This window comes from Enhydra lutris, unplaced genomic scaffold (assembly GCF_002288905.1).
Source record: "Enhydra lutris kenyoni isolate GAN:26980312 unplaced genomic scaffold, ASM228890v2 scaffoldscaffold7, whole genome shotgun sequence".
Taxonomy (NCBI): Eukaryota; Metazoa; Chordata; class Mammalia; order Carnivora; family Mustelidae; genus Enhydra; species Enhydra lutris.
The window spans coordinates 24,940,331-24,965,859 of NW_019154091.1; the positions used below are offsets into that span (position 1 = coordinate 24,940,331).

Here is a 25,529-nt window from a genome sequence, read left to right on the forward strand (position 1 = left end):
ATAAAATACATCTATTTTTATGTAAACTGTAGCAAAAAAAAATCCTGTTAAAAGGTAGAGTATTTAAAATAAGTTTTGTAGTGATCATCACTAGAAAAAATATTTTAAGACAGAAGTTAACATTTGTGAGAAACTTCAGAAGTGTGACCTTTCTTAGAAAATTCCATTCTGTGCATGTATACACAATCATATACATATACTTATACATATACATATAGTGTTGTCCTATAACCAAGAGGTCAAGTAGAGTAAGAACTGCAAACCAGTAATTAATTTGGCAGTTGGACTTTCTATGACCACAGGGAGAGGCTTGGGGTCTCTCACAAGAGTGCAAAGTGTCAGCCAGGCATTTCAAGGCTTACCAAGATTACTGAATCTCCTCCCAAGCTTACTCGTGTTTTTGTTGGCAGAAGGCGTCAACTCTCTGGCGCTGTTGCCTGGAGACCTCTGTTCTTCACCATGTGGGCCCTTCAAGGCCACTTGAGTGTCCTCCTGACATGGCAACTGGCTTCCCCTGAGTTAGTGATGAGGGAGAGAGAGACAGAGACACAGAGAGACGGAGACAGAGATAGAAAGGAGTGAGAGGGATGAAACAGAAGGAAGTCACAATGCCCTTTTTTACTTAGTCTTAGAATCATCCACTTTATTCTATTTTCTAGAAGCAATACACTAAATCCAGCACATGCTCCAGGGGAAGGGAATGAAATTCCACCTGATGAAGAGAGACATATCAAAGAATTTGTGGACATAGTTTTAAACTACCATAATCAGTTGGAAGTCCTGATTGCAGGTAACAGAAAATCCATCTCAAAATGGAATAAACAACAATGGGAATTCATTTGCCCCCAAGATGAAAAGATCCTGCAGGTAGGCAAATTTCATGAGCACTTTGTTCAGAGCTCAGCTCCATTTCTCTGTCCTCTCTGTGTTGAATCATTCTCACGTGGGCTTCTTCCCAGCAAAAATGATTGCAGCAACTCTGGGACTCATGTTAGCACATAGAACCTTCCAGAGCAAGTAGGCATGGTTCTGTGTCAGCACCCCCCAGAGCTCAGAGATTTACTCTGATAGGATGGGTTCAGGTCACACATGACGCCCACTCCCAGCCTGGTTTGGGTTGGAAGGCCTTGACTGGCTCCAGTAGTCCATCCCCAAACCAGGGCTTATGGAAGCAAATCCCTGAAACCACACAGATGCCAAACGGAGACCCAGGTCTCTGGGAAAGAGGAACAGATGCTGGAGAGGCCACCTCCAATACCTACTACAAAAGTCATGGAAGTTTAAGAAGTTAAGATACGTGCTATGCAGCTGTTTTGTAATGTGAAAACGAAGGAGGCTCTAGAGACTGGGGAATTGAAGAGCAAGAGAATGTAACTAAAAATGCCCAACAATTGGATCAAACGCACCCTTGGAGTGGACATTCTTGGTAAGGGGTTGGAGAACCACCTCTTCCTTCGACATCATCGGGGACAGCCAAGCATAAACATGAGAGAAAACACAGCTGGTTAGGTAGGCTGAGCAAGTTGGCTGTGGCTGGGAATGCAAATGAAGGAGGGGAGGTCACCAACTGAACATAAAGGAGAGAAGTGAAATAGGGCATTCATGAGGTTGAGAGAAGATGGATGGAACAGACTGTCTCGGAGATTAAGGTTAACCATATTTCTCACACTTGTCCAGCTAGGAAAACTCCACTGTAATAAGAAAGCATAAGCTTAGCTAGAAAAGCTAGAGAGCTCTGAGAGAAAAGAAAACATCAATAATCCTGTAACAGAAGTGATAGCACTGAAGGAAATCATTCTGGTTTTTTTTTTGTTGTTGTTGTTTGTTTGTTTGTTTGAGAGAGAGCATGAGTGGGGAGGAGGGGCCCAGGGAGAGGCAGAGAGAATGTTGCTTGACTCTTGACATGGAGCTTGATCTCAAGACTCCAAGATCATGACCTGAGTTGAAATCAAGAGTTGGACGCTTAACCAACTGAGCCACACAGGCACCCCGGAAACAGTATTCTTTGGAGAAAGAAGGGTAAGAAATAATGCAAGTTATAATGAAGTGGGAGTTTCAAATAAGTTTCAAAAAAAAAAAAACTATGACAAATATCAAGAATAGGATTTAAGCATATGTAACTTATATGATTCTTTTCTCTGCCAGAAAATGCATCATAGAGTATTAGGGTTGAGTAATTTTTAATTCCTACCACTGCTGCTAAATCTTGGCTAAAAAATAAGATGGAACAGCTGCTTCTTTTTCTTCTTATTATTATTATCATTATCATTAAGCATGTAGATTAGCAAAGTGAGAATTTTTTTTTTAAGATTATTTATTCATTTGACAGAGAGAGACACAGCAAGAGAGGGAACACAAGCAGGGAAAGTGGGAAAGGGAGAAGCAGGCTCCCCGCTGAGCAGGGAGCCCAATGTGGGGCTCCATCCCAGGACCTCAGGATCATGACCCGAGCCAAAGGCAGACGCTTAACGACTGAGCCACCCAGGTGCCCCGCAAAGTGAAAATTTATATTTTCCTTTATTTCACATATATTAAAAAAAAAAATTTCTCTTCACCATAGCCTAGCTGGCTTCTGGGAAGGAATCCTTGCTCTAAAATAAAACAAAGAGGCCCTATGTTTATATTCACACTCATCTGGTTCAAAGTTCTGTTAAGAAAAAGTAACATGAAATAAAAATAATAAAAATATTTGAAAAATCTGAACTTGAGCACAAGGTCATAAAGAAAAGCAACCTTGGTTCAACTTGCCTTAGGACAGTGACCTTGACGAAGAACTTTCATATGAAATTGCTTAATAGGTTCCAGAGAATGAAGGAGCTGTTACAAGTATAATGTGCATTTCTTGGGAAAAAGAAACCTCCTGCTTGATACATTTAACCTTCAATTTCGCCTCTTATAAGATGGAAGGGGTCAGACTAGGACCATATGGAATATCAGAAGGGCTTATTCTTCTCCCACTAGCTCTTCCCCAGGCACACAATTTACTTTCTACTGGAAGGCTCTTAATTATTTTAGAAAAACACTTAATACCTTCTTACTACAGAACCTTTCAGTAGACAGCATAAGATGAATGCTCAGCAAAACACAGTTTCTATTTCTTTCTCAAGGCAGAAAAGGACATCAAGATAGCTTTGTTTAACATCACAACCATCATCTACTGAGAATTTACCATGAGCCAGGCGCTCTGCTTGGCATTTTACATACATAATCTGATTTAATCCTCCTAACAATCCTATGAGTTCTGTAGTATTATCATCATCTAATGGATAAAGAGAAAGGTGTGAGGAAGTCAAGTATTAGGCCAAGCTCCCAGAGCTACTAGGAAGCAGGGTTGTATCTTAAAACCACATCAGTTTGTTTCCAAAGCTCATACTCTTACTCTTTGCACTATTCTCTCTAATCATCTGAAATAGTTTCTTAATATTTACAAGGAAAAGGGTCAACACTTTTTAAAGGGAAGTAAAATCCTTATTAAAATGTTGATAATTAAATACAAATACGGATTTATTCAAAATCACATGCACATTATCCCCAGACTCACTGTAAAATACACTGAGAAATACAAACAGGAACAGAAAACAGAAATATTTTTCGGTTAGAAGTGAGCCTAACTTCAAATAATAGAATGAGGCTGTGAAATTTAGGGACAACATGAGCCTCAGAAAGCAAACAGATCAGGTCCCAGAGACATCAAGAAGAACCCAAGGGTAGGGGAGAAAGGACAACGGTTTGCTGAAAATCAGCACAGCAGTGAAGTTCACAGAGTTTCATTCAATAGAAACATTACAGAAACCTATGCAAGAAAAAATAAGTATCCTAAGCAACAGAACTAGTGAACCTAGAATCTGAGGACAGAACCATCCTGCCAGCCTCAGGAGTCATGTCACTTTTATGTTAGCTGATATCATGAAAATATGGATTGCCCATATTTAGAAAAGCTCACAGCAGGTGGGAGTACTTCTAGACTGCTGCCACAATATCAGGAGAAGTCATCACCACGATGTGTTTCTGCACGGTATTTGGTGGACAGAGACTATACAGCTGCTATCGGAGTGAGTTTATGCCGGATTAGCCCCAGCGCAATACCGGCAGCCAATTCTGCAAGTGGTCATGCAGATGTGAACCTGCGCAGTGGTTCTCAACCAATGCCCTCTGCCGGCGAGGGCATCTGGCAAAGTCATATTTTGGTTGTAATCGTCAAAGATTACAAAGTGGAGGGAGGGGCCATATTGGCATCTGGTGGGTGGAAGCATCCTAGGATCCACAGAACAGGCCCCCACAACAAAGAATTACCCAGCCCCAAAGGTCATGTGCCCAGGTTGAGAAGCTCTGGACCAGCGAGCAAGCTATTGCATTTGTGGATGGAGGAATAGTTTTAGTAACAGCCTTTTTCCAGCTCCCCTTTCTCCCATGTGCCAATTCTTAGGGATCGTGGCTTCTGGCACAGAGGTCATCAGTAGGCCTAGAATGTGAACCGGAAAGAGCCAGTATTGTTTATTTTTTTACCATCTAAAACCATAAGTCACCCTGCAGCTCAGGTATGAGGTCCCCTGCGTTGTCACCAGCGTCCTTGGACCCTTAGGTGCCCTGGTTTCTGGCTGGGTTTCAGTTACTTCCCCCCAGCAGCCTGTGCAGCCATGCCCTCAACACACTTGGGGAATGAGGCGTTTTCGTAACGTCATTTATTTAGTCTAGATGAGATATTTTGCTCTTTAAGAACAGGAAGGTTGTGGATTCCCAGAAGCTGGAAATGGGAGAGAGAATATTTCTCCACTGGGGAAGTTAATCACGTTGAGTGTACATATAAGGATAAGGCAGGGGAGAGGGCGGCGGAAAGCCCCGATCTGGCCTTTTCTCTACTTGTGGGAGCCTCCTCGACCGTGGGCTGTTACCTCTTGAGGGAGAACTGGCGCCCGCGGTGAGAAGGGTACGTTTCAGGGCGGCAGGGGCTATTCCCCGACAGGACAGTCTCACCGCGTCTCTGTAGGTTAAGGCAGCCTCCTTTCCCAGCTGCTAATCACTTCTGGAAACTGCCGGGTCCCGTGGGGAGGGAGAGGGAATAGGGCCGGCGGGAGGGTCCAGGGACGTGGGAAGATGCCAAGCGGGCGGGAAACAGCAGGAAGAGGCGGGATTCTGCCCTTTGTCTCCGGGTCTCCAGCCCGAAGCTAAGCCGCGAGCAGCCTACACGCTAGACGCCCCCAGCCCTCCTGAGCGGGTCCAGGAATCCGCCGGGCGGGGCGGGGCGGGGTAGGGCGGGGGCGGGACCCACAGGCCACGCCCACCAGGCAGTCTTTAAAAGGTGCGGGCTCTTTCTCCGCTGCTGTTCCCGACTGCCAGCGCGCTGCGTTCGTTCTGGGTCTGCGGTTTCCGCTGGCGGTGCGTGGTCTGCCTCCGACTCAAGTGAGTAGTGGCGGTAGGGGCGCCTCCACTTACCCGGGGGAGGGAGGTTACACAATCTCCCGGGGTCCCCAGGACGTCCTACCGGCCGTCCCCATCTCCTCTGACATCCCCCTCCGGGGCTCCCCTTCTCGCCCCTCGGCCAGTCTCTTCACCCCTGCGTGCGGGTTCCCACAGAACCCCTCCGCACACCTGCCCCACTCCCCGCAGCTGCCCCCGCCCTGTCTTCGGATCCCGGGCCTTTAGGGCAGATAAATAATAGTGCGTGACCTTCCTACGGGTTGTTCCAGACCGGTTTCTCTGGGAGAGAGGCGGGACCGAGAGTTTCGCGTTGCTGCTAATCCGCCTTTAGTAGCTTTGGGCAGCCTCCTCCAGCAGCTGGTTCTCTTTCCACGAAGGGGAGGGCGGGATCCGAGTCTCGGGGTCCCCTCTGCCCGAAGTGTGCTGCGCAGACGGCGACCTTACCAAGGGCTGGTTGCGAGTCCTGGGAGTGAGGTGGGGGCTTCCACAGACCGCGAGTCCAGAAGCCTTCCTCTGCTGCGGTACAGAGCTTCTGGCATCCCCATTGTTTGGTGGTCTCTGCCCACCAAGCACTGAAATTTAAATGTTGAAGAACAGCAGTGAAACATCAGGTCGATCACTCCTAGCTTTTTCCGGAACTTTCTACAATTCAGGTACAAACAGGAAAGCCATATTGCTTGGTTGTGAAATTCAGCAACAGGTCCTGAAAGTCACATCCTGAGTTCCAAAGCTCCACGTAGGCAGCCCCTTGGGGGAGGGGGTATCTAAGCCGGGAGACACTCAACCTTCCTTCCCCTTCCCCAAGCCCGGACGTTTGTTGAAGGATATTTGTTTAAGTAGTTACCCAAAATGTTTAACCCGGTTTATTTGCAGGCAGCAGACAAGCACATTTTCACTTTATATGTGCTTTCAATATAGAAAATCTTTTAATTTGGGGTAGTAGTTTTTTTAACTCAGGCAGTAAAATTGGTCTCTTTAGTCCTTTCCTAATTAACCTGTTTTAAAGCTTTACTTATGAAATGCCAAGAATTCAAATAGGACAACCACAAATTTGGCTATAATTTGACTTGGATTTTTCAGGAAAGAGATGGGTGATGGATTCCTGAAATGAATCATGTAATTTCAAAACCTCATACCAAACTGGAACTGATTTTATGAAGTCCACCATGTTCTTCCCTCACTATCTCTTGTCATTGTTCTCTCAGGTTGACTGCTGCTGGTACTTGATCAATATTTCTCAGTGTTTTTTCTACTCCGGATTCTAGTTTTCTTCACTCCTTTAGAGTGAAAATACGAGAGGCAGGATCTGCATCTCATCAGTCTTTGAGAATCACAGTATACTTGCCTGGGTGCCTTAAACACAGCTGGGCCAGAGCCAGTATTGGTTAATTGAAAGGAAGGAGTTAAGACTGCAGTTGTGGGGGACAAATATTTCATTGGACTCAGGCAATAGATAACATTAGCAGATTTGATCTAAGCTTTTGATCACAAATTTTTAATGAATTCCTCCAAATGTATTCAAATATTGATTGATACAAATACTGATACACTAAATACTGTGATGAAAGCAATACTCATTAAAGGCCTGACGAAATTGCCAAATAACTTGGATTTGTGGGAAATTTTATTTTATACTAAAACAGCAATAATGTTGGCATAGCATAGAGGGAACGGAAATAAATGGATGAGCTGTAGAAGCTTAGCTTCGGCCTCAACATTACCACTAAATGGCCATGGAGATGTGGGCCTTTAAGTTTTCTTTTCCGCCAAGGATGAGTTAAATGAAATGAGCTGGGAGAGCAAGCTTCCTAGCAGGGAAGGGGTCATGGCCTGGTGTGGGCCATGACAGGGCAGAACTGACCTGTCCCCCAAGTCTCTTGCAGCTCCGCTCCCATTGGTTTGATGACCTTGGGCAAGTAACTTGACTCTCTCACCTGTTACTTCCATCTTATAAAATGGATGTAATAGCATATACATGAGGATTGTCATAAGGCACGTTGATCTTGATCCTTGAACAAAGCCCAGCTCAGCCAGGGAAGGATTCCTTGTCGTTAGACGCTCTTGTGAACTTTGTTGAATATATGGGGAAGTGGCTCTCAGTGAAAGCCAACTGAACATTATCTACTGGCCTTGCCTGGAGGGGAAACTCACAGGTTTCCTCCAGGCACTGTGTCCTATCCTGGGCTGGTATTTTCATGGCATCCCTGGAGTTCTGTTGGGTGGGGATCTTTAGACTCCCTTGGGGCCTTGATTACCCAGAACGGTGATTCTTAACTGTTTTTGTGTGGTGAACCCTTCTGGCCATTTGGTGAAACGTCTGAACCCTCTTCCACAATGTTGTGTGTGTTGTTTTTTAAAGATTTTATTTATTTATTTGACAGAGAGAGATCACAAGTAGGCAGAGAGGCAGGCAGAGACAGAGGAGGAAGCAGGCTCCCCGCTGAGCAGAGAGCCAGATGCGGGGCTTGATCCTAGGACCCTGGGATCATGACTGGAGCCAAAGGCAGAGGCTTTAACCCACTGAGCCTCCCAGGCGCCCCTCTTCCAAAATGTTTTTAAGTGCCTAAAATAAAGTCCATGGTACCAAGTTCACCAGTCCCCAGTATTTCAAGGAAACTGTGGTCCCACTTGAAGAACCCTGAGTTGGAGTTTTCTCAGACTAGATTGTGGAGGAAGCTGGCACAAGTTCTGATTGTTAAAAATTTTTAGTTTTGGTGTAAGTCAAGGGGAAGAACCAATAGAATTACCTTGTGAATCATTTGCAGAGGATATCAGGGTCCTTGCTTTTTTGTTTACTGTCTCGTTGTGCCAACGGTACTACTAATTGTCCTTCACTAATAAAAAGAGGCTAGATGCCATGTAATAAATACGTTACGTCTACATAGCTTCCCAGCTCCCTAGAAGAAAGGTTTGTTGGTGGCTTCACAGTACTTCTGAAAGAGAAAAGTGTAGAGAGACTCGAATCCTCACGTAGTACAAGAAATGCCCAGTTTAAAAGAACCCGCGCCAAAACCAGAGAAGTCAGAACTGTGTATTTGGTTGCCAACAGTGGTTTACTTTTAGCAAAACATCAGTGAAACAAACTCTATAGCTTATTTGAATTTTATTGGTATTGATTTTTAAACTGAATTGGTAATTTTGTTTTGGTGTCACAGTTATGAGCCACTTGATGTCTCTATACCTCAGCTTCTCTACCCATAAAATGGGTATAATGATAATGTCTCCCTTCGTCATTATGAAGGTTAAATAAGTTACAAGAAGTAAACTATTTCATATAAGTAACATATATAATAAACTTTATATAAGTACTTGTAATTATTATTACCTACCACGTGGCAAACATCATTCTGAATGCTTTCCATACATTGTTTAATCTCAGAACTGGTTTATGAAATAAGTAAGCATTTTCTCCATTTTTAAAATGAGAAAACTAGCAGATCAAATAACCAATGTCACATCATTTGGCAAATAAGCAGTAGTCTTGGCATATAAACCCTGGTCTGACTCCCTGTAAAAATCGCACGAACATTAAATTATTTGAATAATTAAGTATCTTGCAGTTCGCACAGATTGTAGATTGCTGTGGCAGATGCTGGGGGTTATGGTGACCAAATTTATAGCCTAGTTGCATTCTAATTGCAATATGTGATTTGGCAGGTAGTATCCAAATCTGTGTCAAGGATTTTGCTGTACCTCAGGTGGAAGACAAAAGTAGAAACAGGATATAGAATTAGTACTTAATGGTGAGGCTGAGGTGAACATAGGAGAACTTACTGACAAGAAAGAGGGATTCCTCTGTAGTGAGGATAGACTTTGGGCAACAGAGAGGAGTGGTAGAGAGCTTTTTTGCTGAGAGTAGCAGTTTGAGTGTGAGACAGGCCCATAGAAGACACTTTCTCACTGGTAGCTGGAGCCATGAAGACTGGTCAGAGAAGAAAGCATTCCTGTGTACAAGTAATTCGGTAACTCAAGGATCGATCATTCTCAGGTGATCTGAGATGGTCTCAACCCTTCTATCAGATTCAGGAGTTTGGGGGACAGATTGTGATTCTGGAGCCCAGACTGGTGTGTTTGGAGGTCAGTGACCTCAGCAGGTCACCTAACACCTGAACTTCTGTAGCCAGATTCAGGCCCCACAGTGCTGCTAAAGGCAAAGAAAGCCGGCATTTGTGGAGTACGGGCTCTCTGCCAGGTACTTCACAAACGTTATCTTATTAAATCCTCCAACCACGCGATGAGAGAGAGTTGTCATCCGTTTCCAAGGTATAGTGGAGGAAGTTGAGGTTAAGGAATTTGGCCAAGATAACAGAGCTGCTGACTGAGTTTCAACCTTCTAAGTTCCGCACTCTTTCTCTTACACCAGGAAGGTCTTAAAGCTGGCACGTGCACCGCAGTTCCCATAGCAGACATGTGTAATCACAGCCATCTTCAATGCAGAATCTTGACTGAACTTCAGAGTCTTTTCAAACACAGCTCCAGGAGCCCACTATCAGTAAATCTACAAAATGAAATGGTTTCTGCCATCGCTATACAAGTAGACCATGCAGATGTTCCGAATCCCTTTCTCTGTACCTCTGTGTCACAGGTTCTATGGTAGCATCATTATTGGTTTCCATCGTTCTACCACGCAAGCAGAACTCCCCGAGGAACAGGCCCCCTTCCTTATAACCAACCATTTCAGCCTCAGTTCTAACCCAGGATATGAAATGCTGGATGAATACACTCAGTGAAATCTTCTTACGGGAAAGCATTGTACATTGTTTATTAGCTGCCCCTACCCTAGAAGAATTACTTGTGATACAGAAAAGAAGTTAGGATTTAGCCTGATGAGGGAGGACAGAAAGTCAGTTCACCTGATGGGGAGGGATCAGGGGTATCATGAGGGAGTGGCTATAGGAGATGAGTGGGAGATCAGGATTGATAACAAAATATCCTACCTTGAGAATACTGAGTATATCGTCATACATTGAGTGCCTCCTGTAAGCATGTTCTCATCTCATTATCTTAACAATTCTGTAGGAAAGGCACATTATTCTCATCTTACATATGAAGGAAATGAGACTTTGTTGACTCCAAAATCCATGCTCTTAATTCACCCTTAGGCTGAGTCGTCTTGAAGATGTGGCTTTGGTAGGAGCGGGATGGAACGTGAAGCTGATCACTGAGACATTAAGTCTATCCTTACTTCAGTAGTACTCACTTAGATAAGGGAAACAGACTAACAAGATAGTTTGGTTAAGTAGAAGGAAACATTTTTAGAATGGGCATTGAGTAATGCTTAATTTCCAATTAACTACCACTCTCAAACTCTATTAAAAATCATTGTAATTCGGGACAATGCAATTAATGTACATATTCTTTTTTTTTTAAAAGATTTTTAATTTTTTTATTTATTTGATAGAGATCACAAGTAGGCAGAGAGGGAGGCAGAGAGAGAAGGGGAAGCAGGCTCCCCGCCGAGCAGAGAGCCAGAGGTGGGGCTTGATCCCAGGACCCTGAGACCATGACCTGAGTTGAAGGCAGAGGCTTTAACCCACTGAGCCACCCAGGCACCCCTTAATGTACATATTCTTTCACTAGTGATCCCTCCGGGTGTGTCTCAAGATGAAACTGGTTTATAGTAAATCTCTCTTTCGAGAAATTGGATTCTAGCCAGATTCTAGGGTAATAGCAAAACCCTGTATGTAGTAATAAAATGTCAGAGCTTCTGGAAGTATTTAGAATTTGGGTTTAGAGACGAAATCACTCCAAACCTCTAATATCAGAGCAGAAACACACTGCAAGTGGCGACATGTAGACTCTAGACTGGTGGATTCAAGACAGATTCTAAAATAAGATGCTAAATGCAGAACAGGTGGTGTGAGAATGATGCATGTGGCCATTGTGCAGCTCTTGTTGGTTATCTAGAGGATGAAGTAACTTTACCACAAGGTGACTCAGATTTGAACGATAGTAATTTTCTCCCGGGGTAAGTCTTATGAAATCTTGGGTGGTGTCTTTGCCTGGGGAGAAGCAGCAAAGAGAAATGGGATATAGGTGTTCAGATGTAAGCCAAGCTTTTTAATCTAACACAGTGGATAAATCCTAGTGTTAGAACTCTTTCAGACATTGAAAAACAGAGAACAGACGGAGAAACAGAGAATAAGCCTGTGTTTGGCCTCTTTTGCGCACTATGTGTAAAGTGAGATTTCATTTCTCCTCTCACCATTCTGTAAATTAAGGCATAGGATCAGGGAAAGGCATTCAGCCCAGATTGCTCAGTGCAAATCCAGTTTGCTGTGATTAATGTCAGCTGTTGTGGAGTAGTGCAGCCAAAGGCTTGTAGGAACCACGAAGCTTTAGAATTCTTTTCTATGCATAGTCATGCCAAGTGACAGAAATGGAAGATCATCACACTTCTTCCTGCCAAATTCAGAAAAAATCCATTGGGGTTCACCCTCAAAGTGTAAATTTGAACTTCATTTCTTAGGCCCCACAAATGGAACTAGTGTTGTATTTGCAGTGTGTTTTTATGTCCCCAAAGAAGGTATAGGAGTGACTAGTCACCTAAGTTTTTTCTTTACCCTGTTTGTGGCTCTGAGCTATGCCCTTCTGTAGTGGGTTTCTGTACTGGAGCGCTTATAGCAGGATGGACAGTATGAGACACCCCCACCACCACCACCATTTTCAAGCTCACAGTCACTTGATGTCTGCCAAAACATTTGCTCACTTTCTTTTATCTTCACAGTATCTCCGCTGGGTGGAAAGAACTACCTTTCCCTGTTTACAGATGAGAAAACTAAGCCCAAGTTTGCACAGCCATTTTAACAGTGATATTAACCCATATCTACCCAAACCAACCAATCAATCTCCCTCCTTCCCTCCCTCCCTCCCTTTTTTCCATTCTGTAATACTTCAGATACACAAAATAGAGAATACTGTAAGGGACACCCAGCTACTCAGTATCCAGCATAAAAAATAAAGCATAACTCCAGCTGAAGCTTTTTGAGGACGCTCTATTTATGCAGAAATCCTTAGGAAAGCCTTGAAATTGGATGGAACTTTTAAAATGTTAATGACTTGGAAATTTTACTTAGAATCCAAAAATGTGACAAAGAGAAGACGACCAGTGCTACCTTTGTCTTGATCAGCGTAAGATTGGACTGGGAATTGTACAGACAAGCTGAAAAAGGAGGAATTCTTTAAAACAACAGAAGTTATTTTGACATGTGCCAACTGCTCTGGGAGATGGTATGGCGAAGACAGAGATGTGGTCCCCATCCAGGAGGGAAAAAGGTGTTAAAATAGAAGCTGAATGCTGTAGCACTTTGATGGATATTTCCTGAAAAGTGACTCATTTGGCTGGTGTGGCATGGGCAGTAGAAATCAGACTTGACTTAAAAGAAGTGAACTGAAGTAACTGTGAATTACATAAAGAAAGGAAAGATCTTTCCTTTTTAAAAATCCAAACTGCTGTTTGATAGAGAATAACAAAGTGATGAGTTTTGTTTTTGAAAAATGTGCTTTTAAATGCTATTCAAAGATAACCCAAGAGAGCATTAGTCTTGATGGAAATCTGGTTCCTTCCTGGTGACAGCACCAAAGTAAATAGGTGTGAAAATGTAAAATACACATTGATATTAAATAGTACACTTTCTGATACGAGAAATGCCTTGACAGTCACAAAATATTTCAAAAACCAGCTGGGCTGTTGATGCTTGGGATCCAATTTTAAGGAATTGTCAGGTCATTATCTGGGTGCCTGGATTTGGTTTTAGGTTTCCTCTGGAATCACGAGGGTGCTTCCAGCAGATGTCTGTGGCCTCTATGAGGATTCCAGGACTCTGGTAACGTGGAGCCATGGGGCAAAGTCAGTGTTCTAACTGCACTCCGGACTGAAGCCAGGGGAAGGCCGAAGGAGCCAGGGCTTTGTGGCTGAGACAGTCAGGCTCAGATTTCACTGTGGAGTTCAACAATGGAGCACCTCTCTCCAGGGAAGGGAGTAACTGATTGATGCAACTACTAAAGGAAAGCTTGCAGATGTGTTCCATTGTTGCTAGCTGTTGATCCTCTATGGATGCCTTCACAGTAGCCGGTGATGTTGGTGGACCCTTGTAGTTACCTATGTCGTGTCTGAACAAGCAAGTGGGCTTTTGTAAGCTGAGACCAGCAGTTTAGTGATAACTAGTCGTATCTGTCAGGTCTCGTTGTATGTGCTGGTTTCAAGGAACAGGAGTTCCGTTCTGAACGACCTGAAGAGGCAATTTATTGGCTCACATAGTGCCCAGGATAAGAAGAGACACCGCCGAAAAGTATTTAAACCTAGTCTCTCCATCTCTTATCTTCTGTGCTACCTTCATTCTTAGGTTCTTTGGTTGCAATGGTGAGACAGCCACTGCAGCTCCACACCTGCACCCACAGTCCTAAACCAAAGCCCTGGGGTTTAATTCTCACTGACCTGTGCGCCCATTCCTACATCAGTCACTATGATGGGGGATAGGGGCTGCAGTGACTTAATTGCCGTGACCGAGTCACATGCCCAGCCCTGGAGTTGAGGGCAGTCAGTACCCTTTAACCAGTGTTTCTCAAACTGTCTGGCAGAGGACCGTTCGTTCTTTTGTTTTAATTTCCAAGTACGGGTTGATTCTCTGCTGTTGAACAAGATGAGTGCACTGATCATGCTTTTATTGTTGGGGCATAAAACTGTTTAAAGGTTCTAAATTCTCACCTGAGTTTCATCTTGACTTGCCACCAGGCGTGGTGGACCACCGCCAGGAGACCACATTTTAGTAAATACTTCTCTAAAGCGCACGGACCAAGAAAGAGATGGTTGCTTCCCCGGAGAAAACCTGGGGGAAGGTGTGACCAGAAGAGGGTCAAGAGAACACCGTATGTTCAGAAATGTGGCCAACACAATGACTGATTCTTTACAACTTGCTTGTGGAAAGGCCTCATCTCCGTGTTCAGGGAGTCACTGGGTTCTGGATCATTTAAACACTGTAAGATGGGCTGGAGGATGGGAATTTACCACCTTCCTTTTTAAGAACTGAAGATTCCTCTGTGGATTACGTTGCAGCCCTCCTCTTCCCTTATTTAGCCAGCCACAGCCGAGTTAGGAAGGAGGTCTCTCTCTCTCATCCAGCTGTTTCCTAGAGAGGCGTGCATCTCATCCAAGGACACTTCACCACCAAGGGCTGCAAATACCACTGACAGAAGGGAAGCCTGGAAATGATGGTGCGGAAGAAAGGAATTCTTTCACTGTGTGTTTAGACACCACCCTTGAAGGACAACTTTCTGTAGCACAGGGGCAGCCGACTGTGCTGGTCTTGTCCAAGTGGGCATTTTAAACAGCGGCCAGGTGGGCTGGTTTATTGAGGAGGGAGATTAGGGCACACTAGCCCCACATCCTAGCAAGATGGCAGGATTCAGTCCTGGAGCTCTCCTGTAAAGGCAGGCCATGGCGCTCAGATGCACTCAGCAGACAGTTCCCTTTTGCCGGGGAGGGAACTCGGTAGCATGTTCTGCATGGACTGACAGGCCTATCAAAGAGGGGCAAACAACCCCTGGTTGGGCTGGGGTGAAGCAGAGAAACCTAAGTCCTAGCCATCTGGAGGGCTGTTTGTTGTGGTTACAGCAAGGCTCCACGCATACTGTTGTAAAGTCACAAACCCAATTATCGATGCTGTAATTTTGCATACCTCCAGCGGACAAATACAGAACTCGCTCTTGCACAGCAACTCAGCACTGTCTTCTCTCTCCAAAGTGTCGCAGCTTGTGTTTGGTGCATGTTAAGAATCTGGTGATGTTAAAAGGAATTATACATTTAACAAGAACTCTCCCAAGTGTGTGTGCTTCAGCGGAGTCTTCAGAACCCATCACTAAGAAGAGGGCTGTTCCATTCCCACCGTCCTTCTTAACTCCCAGGACGCTGGTGGCCTTGTGCTCGGCGACCTGTAACGTTCTGAATGCCCCTCCTTTGTCCTGCAGGAAAACAGCTTGTGCCCCACAAGCCGGAGTTTGCTAATGAAAGAGCTGCGATTAGAGGAGGTGATTTGGGGTGAACGTGGGCCTCTCAAGATGTGGTTAGAGCGGTTTCCCCCGGGAGCTTGTCAGACATCTCATAGGGTATGGGGACATTCTCAAGCATCCTTCTTTCCTTCAGGATGCCCGTCTGGGGAGGTGGCAACAAGTGCGGGGCCTGTGGGAGGACCGTGTACCACGCGGAAGAGGTGCAGTGCGACGGGAGAAGCTTCCACCGCTGCTGCTTTCTGTGCAGTAAGTAGCTCCCGGTGCTCGACCTCTGACGGGACCCACATGTCCTAAAAAGCCTCCATTTACTATTTAAGGAGAGACATTGTGGTGTTAACAAAGATTATCTTAGAAGTGTCCGTGGGTTTTGCTCTGTCCTGGACAGCATGAGGACTTGGCATGGCGGCAAGGATGGCCGGGGTGACCCACCACACATGGCCTGGCTGTGTCCCCACTGCTCTTACCCTCCACTGAGCCCTTACTGTATTTTCCTCGTTCTCCCTGTGGTCTCCCCTGCTCAGCAAGGAGCTCAGTGTTGTTCATCATCTGGTACTGGGCCCGGTTTCTGGCACATGGTAAGGGCTGGGCTCTGATTTCGGAGTGAGCGGGTGGCTCCTCTTCCACCCCAGCTTTCTCCTCCCAGCGGGGCCCCTTCTCTTTGAAAGTCCTTGGCTGGCTTCTTGGCCCATGATTCGTTGAAATCCAGTGTCTAGGAGTGAAATTCCCAACTTCTCTGCTAGTGAAAATTCAGAGTCATTTCTGGTTATTGACACCCTAATTGAGGGAAAGGAACGTAGGGTTTGAAAATCCCATCAAAGTAAGCTGGGGATTATCACTGTTTCTGGCTGGAAAACTGTCAGTGTCTGCTAGAATAGGAAGTAGGGCATGAAGCACACGCCTGTTCCCTCCTAAGACAGTACCTCGGGGACAGAGAGAGAGACAGGATGAGACACAGGCTCCGAGCCCTGCACGCCCCTCCCGTGACTGCTAAGCTGTCAGCAGCCGCCGCAGAGAGCTTTGTTAGTCGTCATCTTCTGACTCAAAGGACACAGTTTTCTTTGATGGGGGATTTGTTAACGTGACGAACCCACCCGTACGTGCAGACACATCTGTAGTCCTGCTCAGTGGGAATTACTGGCTAGAAACTGCACAAAGTAAGTGGGGTTAGTTGTCCTTTTCCCTCAAGGCACCAGCATTCAGTGCGTTGGGACCTTTTTATAGTGTAGCTGTTCCGCGGGCAACTAGACACAACAGAAAGTCATGGTTACAAAGAATAAAAATATAACCTATATTTACTGTGTACGCCCCCATAATAGATACCACATCTCAGGTCTGCTTTAAGCATTTTTTCTCTTAGAAGTTACTTTTTCTTTTTTTAAGGAATCTATTTTTCAACAGGTTTGAAACCAAGAGTATGTGAACAAAGAAGAAATACAGATACTTTAGAAACTGTTCTTAGTTTCATCTACTTTAAGCCGTGATAGTGTCTCTACTGTAACAAAGTCACTGTTTACTTAATATCAGCGTCTTTACTGGTGATTTTACTACTACCGAGTATGGTCTCTGCTGACTAAAGCCTCTTATGAATATAATTCAGAAGAGCGTGTAAACCTAGAAGAATTTTACTGTAGAGGAGAGAGAGGAGGAAAGAAGGAAGGATAGTAAGACAGTAGTGTCCGTGAACTTGCTTTGGTTAAGAGATATGTGGTCTTTGAAACCGTTTTGTATTTCTGTGTATTCTGTTAAGGGTGTTTGTTCTTCAGCAATGTATGGTTTTGGGTGAAGGGTGTCTTCCAGCAAATGTATCTCAGTGCCTGAACCTCAACAAGCAAGGTTCCAGAGTAGATGATGTCATTCTGAAAAGACGGCAGTCTTACCAGAAACGTAATTTTAACTGCTTCATGCCAGCCAGCCAGTCGCCTCTCCCTGCCGTCTTTCTGTCCTTCCTTCCTCCTTGCATTCCCTACCCGCCCCCGCCCAACACCCTTTGAAACAGGAGGGAACCAATCCCCTTGTCCACTAATCTTGGATCTCCAGCTGCCCAGCTGTGCTACCAGCAAGTTCCCTCACAGTTTCCTTTTTTCTCAAGCTTTAGTGAAGTTTTAGAAAGTGAAATAATGTCTGGGTAAAACATGATGACATTTGGCAGTTTTATGAAGTGGGATACGTGGAAATGTCTTGTGGCAAGAAAACCATCAAGAAAGAATGCATTCTCCTTGGGGACAGAAGGGAAATACAAATGCAGACTTCAGACCACTTTATGATTTTCAGACACACTCATCACTGCTGGAGAAGCTGGTGGTGAGATGAAATAGTAATACTTTTTCCCATCTAGACTCGTGATGAAAACAACCATTCTGGATTTAATTCGTTTTTATGGGGGGGGTGCTCTTTTGGGGAGGAGAGCTGCAGAGCCAACTCCCACAAGGCACTCAGCCACCCTTTTGTTCTTCGTTAGGTTGTGATTTTGCAATATTAGGAGGAAGAGGTGGGAAAAGACTGTGTGTTGAGGGTTGGGAGCAAAGTGTTGTGTTCCCTTTGTTCATGTAATTATAGCCATCTCTGAAACTTCTGCCCTCCTGCCAGAGAGGCCAAGCCTGTAGAAAAGTTTGAGGCTTCCGGATGTTAAAAAATTCTGGTGTTTCTGTGTATCCATGGAGAGAGGCAGATCATCCTCAGCTGTAGCTGACCCAGTCCAGATGCCATCTCTGGTGTTTGGAAAACTGCCGGAGAAAAGGAATGTGAGAGAGCCTATACCTTGTAGACCACGTGTCAGGGCCACCATTGTTCTAAGGAAAAAGGCATCTCTGGCATGGTTTTAAAGGTCTTACTCCCCCTCAGTGGTTTGCAGGAAAAATTTAGATAGCACAACAGTGGCAATTCACGATGAGGAGATCTACTGCAAATCCTGCTACGGAAAGAAATATGGGCCCAAAGGCTACGGTTACGGCCAGGGAGCTGGCACACTCAACATGGACCGTGGTGAGAGGCTGGGCATCAAGCCAGAGAGGTAAGTTAGGACCCTGTTTCTTACCTTTAGAAAGGAGTCAAAACAATTGATGTTACTTGGTGAACAGGAGCCTGGGACAGAACAGATGCTTAGCTTAAAATAAGCAGAAAAAATTATTCCAGTTTTCTAGTATAAACAAATGACTGTTCTTTAAGCTTGAAATGGACAGTTTGGGACCTAGCAAAATTCTCATTATTCCAGTGATTTCTAGGCTTGATTTTGTAGCTGCCTCCCATGTATCAAGAAGTCATGTTCTCAAAAGCACATGGTTTGTATTTACTTCCATCTCACACTGTTTCTGGAGACTATATGTCATGAAATCAAAGGATACAGAAATGTAGTATCTGAATCATAAGATGCATTTCTCAGGTCCAATTAAGCAGTCAGTGAAAAAGTCCTCAGTCGCTCCTTCCATGTAAGAATAGTTCACCAAGCAATTATTTTTCTCCTACAAATTCTTACTTAAAAATGGAAATTATTTCCTGTTTTTGATTGAGAGATCAGTATTAAATTTTAAAAGCTCCCAGTACCAAAATAGCAAGGTGTAACTCTGCTCAACTTCACTTAGTATTTCATGTTCAGGCTGCATAGTTTTTTCATTTGGAATTTCCTCTTAATTCCTATTTGAACCCTGTAATTCCATCATTTGAACTTCGTATTTTTCACATCCATTTTATACTGAAGAGGGCAAAACTGGGTGATACTCTCGTCCAGCCTTTTGTTGGACGAGACCATTAATCATGCCCTGGGAGCCGGCCACTCTGCAGTATTAACATGTTACCGCAAATAATCCTCACAACCCAACAAGATAGGGTTTCCCATCTTACTCAGCAAATTTAGACAATGAAAATGAAGTGACTTGCCTTTGGTCACATTGCTGGTTAATCATAGAGCCTGGAAATCAACCCAGTGTACACCCAATCTTACAATCTTAAACACAGTGTATTATGGTGTGCCTGAAATAATTTGTGTCTATTGTCTGCTGAACATTTATGTTCATTTTATATAATCCTTACAGTAACTCTGAGTTTAGAAACTTTGTATTTTATTATAGACAGGACAGGAAGGCTCAGGTCCCACAGGTAAGTGACACAGCCAGGATTTGACTGCACGTCCATTTGGCTCCCACACCTGTACTCCTTCTACTGCACTGAGGCCTACCTGTCTGTTCTTTGGGTTTTTTCCACACTCAGTTTCAGAGCCATGGTGTCTTGTTGTGCACCAGCTGTACAAGGGCTGACTCATTCAACACTGCGTGCCATCACTTGTGGGTGCCCAGCTTACCTTGGTCTTTGTTGAAGTTCATTGTTCTTGTTCTGCTCTTCTTCTCCAGTTTGTTAAAATCCGTTCTTGTTTTCTAAGATTTTATTTCAAATCTTTCGAAACACATACATCTATATCCCTTTCCCCAAACGAAACCAAATTCATCCATAATCCCAAAAGTCAATCAGTGATTGTGGCCATAGTTTTAAAGTCACAAAGACCAGTGGACCCTCCTCTTGACCTCCTCCTGCTTCTCCACATTCTCCGGTAATTGACAAGCCCTCTGTGCTGGCCTGTCGATCTGGGCCCTTGCCTCTTCCCCATCTTAGCTGGCCACATACTAGGACCAGATGTAGAGAATTCCTTTTCCAGAAGCCTCTCTCAGTGACTGAATTCTGGGAGCAACTGTGGTCTGGAGCAGCCTGTGGGACATGGTAATGATAACGTATGGGGGCCATATATCTTCACAGGGATCTCCTGGGGAGACGGTGCTGTGTGGGCAGGAACATTTCATTGAGGCACAACTGCTTTTTTCAGTTCAGACTCACCAATTTACTGTTTCTCTGAGCCCCTACTTCTTCATTTGTCATGAGGTTAAGTTATCCACACACTGTGATGTCATTAGCAGGGAGAGAGGAGAAGATCTCCATTAAGTTCTTATTAACAGAATGTGCTGGAAATTTTTCCAGGGAAACTCCTAACTCCAAATGTTGGATATCACTATGAATACACCTTTAAAGATCACTTTTTTTTTTTTTTTTTTTTTTTTTAAAGATTTATTTGACAGAGAGAGATCACAGGTAGGCAGAGAGGCAGGCACAGAGAGAGGGGGGAAGCAGGCTCCCCGCTGAGCAGAGAGCCCGACGTGGGGCTCGATCCCAGGACCCTGAGATCATGACCTGAGCTTAAGCGTTAAGCAGAGGCTTAACCCACTGAGCCACTCAGGCGCCCCTAAAGATCACTCTTAAAAGGAACTATATATAGTAGATTGTAAAATTTTTTTTTTAAAAGATGTGCATATCTTAGTGACAATTAGAAATACCAATACTGTGAGTCAGTAATGCACTGGTATTTGCTGCTCAAAATAAAATTTCCAGTGGCCATAGCCAAGAGGATTTAAAAAATTCTGTTTTTGAAACCATCACTCACATGGTAGGGTAGCAAACCGTGAGATGGCCCAAACGTGGATACAGTGGAGATGAACAAATGGAAGATAAACAGGTGAAGAGTTTGAATACATTGTTTGATGAAAAGGGAGTATTTCTAAATTAACTTTTTATTTTAAATATGTATGTAACTTAAACTATAGTCAGGAAGAAAAAAGAAACACCTGTTTTTCCAGTAGGAAAAAATGGGACACTTGCATCATTTGCTGAGCTGTTGTTGTCCTCTTATCTGCTCAACTGACGTGTGAGACTTGAGGGGGTCTTTAAATCTCAGAGCCCACAACAGTGTTCTGCAGAGTAGCTACACCAACATACTGAAAGGAGAAATCATTACAGAAAGCAAGGAAAAAAGTTTACCCAGTGACTGTAAACAAGTGACAGAAATAACTATCCAGAGAAAAAGTAAACATACGGTAATAAGCAAACTTTCTGAAATATTTTTCCATGAAGAAAGCAGTTTGTTCACACTTTCCCCTACTTAAAGATATACCAGGAAATTAATCTGTAAATCATGCTTAACTTTTTTAATGACTATCTAAGTCTACTGACCTGTTTGCAGAAACTTTTAACTGGTTAGGTTCACAGTGATTTTGCAAACTCTGATTAAAAAAAACAAAACAAAACAAAACAAAACTAGCTGTGATTCCAGTGGTGGATTCCAGTGAAGAGTAATATGAATATGGGGTAAAAATATGCCCACTGTAGGTTTTTATAAAGCAAAGCATAATTGTTTAGTGAACAGGCAAGCACTGGGGATTCAGTAAATTCTTAGTTTAGACTCGGATGTTTAAGTTTGGGGACTCCTCTGTCTTTTGGGGGTTGTAATGGGTCCATAAGTAGGTTGAAGTACCAGCTGGCTGGCACCTGAGATTCAGTCCTCCTTTCTTTGCTGTCAGTTCAGTGAAGGCTGCTGGCTGTGGGACAGTTTAGCAGTGAAGTCCCAGCTTCTGGCTGCACCTGCCTTGTGGGCTTAGCAGGGGCCTTCGGTAAATCTTGCCCAATTTTTTAAATCTTGCCTAATTTTTTTCCCCCTTTCTGCAAGTGCTCAACCTCACAGGCCTACAACAAATCCAAACACTTCTAAATTTGCTCAGAAATACGGAGGTGCTGAGAAGTGTTCCAGATGTGGGGATTCCGTGTATGCTGCTGAGAAGATCATTGGAGCTGGAAAGGTAAAGTTCTGTCTTGAGTTGCCAGCTGTGAGTGACTCCTCTCTGCTCCCTTTCTCCCTTTTCCCCTTCCCATCCCCTTCAGGTACTCTTTTATATAAATAAATATATGCCTTGGATTAATTTTTCTTAGATTTCCATCTGAGTCGTTAACTTTCTGAAGTGATGCCCTTACTTGATAGATCACATCTGTGTTGAAAAGAAACTTGTTTTCATAAGGGGTGCTCCTGAAGGTTAACTAAAAAGGCAGACAGCTAACAAACCTGGACTCTGCAGGTTATTCCAGGTAGTGGGAAACCAGTGTCAGGAACAGTGCTCGTTTGTTGTGTGCCTTTGAGACCATTACTCAACCACGTCACCCCCTGGAGCTGCAGCTGCTCTCAGCCACCAAAGAGGGAGTGTCTGAAGGAGACACCTGTGCTTGCGGCAAGGTCTGAGACCACTCCTGGGGACACAGCCCATGTCTTCTGTGAATGAAGACTGAACCCACACCTTTTGCAGGTGACCAAGAATGGAGGTCCGGGGAGGCCCCGTTCAAGGATTTTTGTTGGAGTTGAACCACAGCAATTGGGCTCATGCTGGCTTGATCTTTGCGAGCCATTTGCTGCAGCATCTAAACTACTGTAAGAAACCAACCTCTTACACTTACTCGGTTGTCTCTTCCAGCCCTGGCACAAAAACTGTTTCCGGTGTGCCAAGTGTGGCAAGAGTCTTGAATCCACAACTCTGACTGAGAAAGAAGGTGAAATCTATTGTAAAGGTAAAATTGATTTCTGTTACTACTGTCCATCTGAATATCCCACACCGGTTATTGGTTCAGGAAATGTCACCAGCATTAAAAAACAAAAACAAAACCTGTGACAGTGCGGAAGGGTGGGATTGCCACTGGCTTTTTAAAAATAAAGGCTCTAGAGATGCTTACAAGGAACAGAGAACCACAGAACAATTGGAGATGATACAATAAAGTTCTGGTCATTTCAAATTCTCCAACAAATAGGACAGAAAAAAAACCTCACTATAAGGAGTCTTCTTTCAAATTTACATGTTCAGCAAAGCATATGAATGTATGAAGGTAATAGATAAGTATGTCACTTGCCCGGCCTGATTTTTATGCTTGTAACTCAAGTGGGACCGTGAGCTGAGTACTGTGGAATCAGAATGTTTGGACTTGCCTTTGTAGGTAATGGTAAGATACTTACTACATCGCTCATTATTTTATTTTAAAGATTTTATTTATTTGAGAGGGAGCATGAGCGAGAGAACACAAGGGGAGCAGCAGAGGGAGAGGGAGAAAAAGACTCCCCACTGGGCAGGGAGCCTGATGTGGGGCTTGATATCAGGACCAAGATCATGACCTGAGCCAAAGGCAGCCGCTTAACCGACTAAGCTACCCAGGCACCTCTACATCACTCATTTTAGATCTTAAATGAACTCTTTTGGACATGCCAAACTTTTTAACTTCTAAGGATTTGTCCCTTCATGGGTCTTAAAGCAATGCTGGCAAAGCGTAATGGTTTTCCACTAATTCTCCCTTTTCTTTCATAGGATGCTATGCAAAGAACTTCGGGCCCAAGGGATTTGGATATGGCCAAGGAGCAGGAGCCCTTGTTCATGCTCAGTGAAGGTGTAAACCCAGAACCGAGATCACACACTGAGAATTCCGACATCATTTATGCCCAGATCATCTAACACTAAACTACTGTGAAATTCTGCCAGCATCTAAGTACTGTCTATTGTCCCGTACATGGACAAGCTGGCTGACTAGTAGGAAGAGAGCACTGTATCCTTCTGCTTTATTCATTAGCATTGTCAAGAATTGTTTCCTTTACATTTTAAATAAAACTTCAGCTTGATTTGGTTGTTCAGTGTCTCTCAGGTAACCTTTTGTAGAAGCTGCTGTGATTTCAGATAGCAGAAACTCATTTTAGGTCCCTATCTGCACACTAGTGGTTAAAGAGAGTCTACCCCATTACACAGTTGACTTATGAGGCTAATGTCTACAACACGGCTGTTGGAAAAGATCTCTTTTAACCTGGCAAGTGTGCCTCAAGAGTGAGGGTTCTAGCTCTGCAGAGATGGCATTCAGCAGCATTTCCCACCTACCTGTCTGCCCTCCCCACTTTGGCTGGTGGTTACGCCTCTCTTCAAGCATGGTTCCTAGACAACCTGCATTAGAATCACCTGGGAGTATTAAAAGGCAGACTCCCAGACCCTACAGAAACAGACTCTCTAGAAGTAGGGGGCTATAGAAGCCCTTCTAACAAGCTCCTCAGAAAGGCACAATGACCCAGGGTGGTGAGCACACTGTTAAACAAAAGACTGAGAATTCTTTTGATGCATCTAATTCTAAAGATTGTTACAAACAACAAACTGTGGACTTCAGACTCGGAGGCTTGGTATGACTTTTTTTAGACTCCACTCTGATCGGATAGCTCAGACTTACTAAATCCTGGAAACTGACGTGCTTTTCTCAAACATTTCAATCCTGCATAAGTTGCAAAGAATACTGCATTATCCTGCACATTTAGCTGGCTCAGGTAGAAAAGGAACATTAAGTATACACAGAATATTTTCATTATTTCCCCAGAAACTTTTAGTTCTTTATCAAAGACTCTGACCAACCTTTTATTTTTCAGGGGTATGGTGTGAAAATTGGTCTGTAAATGTGTCTTGGTAAAACTGGACCAACATGATCAATGAGCACATTTGAATCTTTCCCAAAGCCTATTTTTTTTTTTTAAATGGGACAGCTTTTTTTTTTTTTTTAAGATTTTCATTTATTTAATTGACAGATCACAGATAGGCAGAGAGGCAGGCAGAGAGAGAGAGAGAGAGAGGAGGAAGCAGGCTCCCCACTGAGCAGAGAGCCCGATGCGGGGCTCGATCCCAGGACCCTGAGATCATGACCTGAGCCGAAGGCAGAGGCTTAACCCACTGAGCCACCCAGGCGCCCCTCCCAAAGCCTATTTTAACACATTATATTGCTTATTTTGAAAAGCTACAGGGGTGTGCTATGTAGAACATCAAAAACATAAGCAGAAACTTAGTGGGAAGAAGTCAATCTTGAGGATGCACTAAGTGCAAGAATTCATGCAGCATAGCCTTGAGCACCTCATTTATGTCTTATAAGGCAAGTTCCACTGTGGCAGAGGGGAAGGCCTTTTTGTTAAGCAGACTGGGGAAGTTAATCAGCAATAAAAGGAGATAGGCTGAATTGAAGAAGAGTTATGGAGTAACTTCTAATTCTCTGTGTGGTAGTTTTAAAACCTCTTGGACATCACCACCAAAATAAGACTAATCTCTCCCCACCCCCAAATAAAGGCCAACCCTAGTGACTCATTTTTAACTAGCACAGTATAATGGACGACACTAGGTTAGAAAAGACAGTACAGCTTTTGCCTGCCTCTTTCCCTTCAGACGCTTACTCTTGGAACTGAGCCACCATGTTTTGAGGAAGCCCAAACCACATGAAGAGGCTACATGTAGATATTACAG

At 44.0% G+C, this 25,529-nt stretch overlaps 1 protein-coding gene across 2 annotated transcripts; it reads left to right on the top strand.

Annotated features, from left to right (window-relative positions):
- Nucleotides 1-4,896: 4,896 nt before the first annotated feature.
- LOC111142261 (cysteine and glycine rich protein 2) lies at nt 4,897-23,887 on the top strand. Of its 2 annotated transcripts, none has more exons than XM_022495308.1 (6): nt 4,897-4,927; nt 15,560-15,672; nt 18,268-18,436; nt 21,908-22,037; nt 22,701-22,794; nt 23,580-23,887. In XM_022495308.1, exons 2-6 carry the CDS (start codon nt 15,561-15,563, stop codon nt 23,654-23,656), a joined length of 582 nt encoding a protein of 193 aa, XP_022351016.1. In that variant the 5' UTR covers nt 4,897-4,927; nt 15,560; the 3' UTR covers nt 23,657-23,887. The 2 variants fall into 2 exon arrangements, with proteins under 2 accessions (XP_022351016.1, XP_022351015.1); XM_022495307.1 differs by lacking the exon at nt 4,897-4,927 and adding an exon at nt 5,323-5,400.
- The last annotated feature ends 1,642 nt before the right edge of the window (nt 23,888-25,529 follow it).

Excerpts from the sequence above, each read along its gene's own strand:
- LOC111142261 (XM_022495308.1), top strand. The coding sequence starts at position 15,561 with ATGCCCGTCTGGGGAGGTGGCAACAAGTGCGGGGCCTGTGGGAGGACC. Across the intron at positions 15,673-18,267 it reads CCGCTGCTGCTTTCTGTGCA|TGGTTTGCAGGAAAAATTTA; the intron begins GTAAGTAGCTCC and ends ACTCCCCCTCAG. Across the intron at positions 18,437-21,907 it reads CTGGGCATCAAGCCAGAGAG|TGCTCAACCTCACAGGCCTA; the intron begins GTAAGTTAGGAC and ends CCTTTCTGCAAG.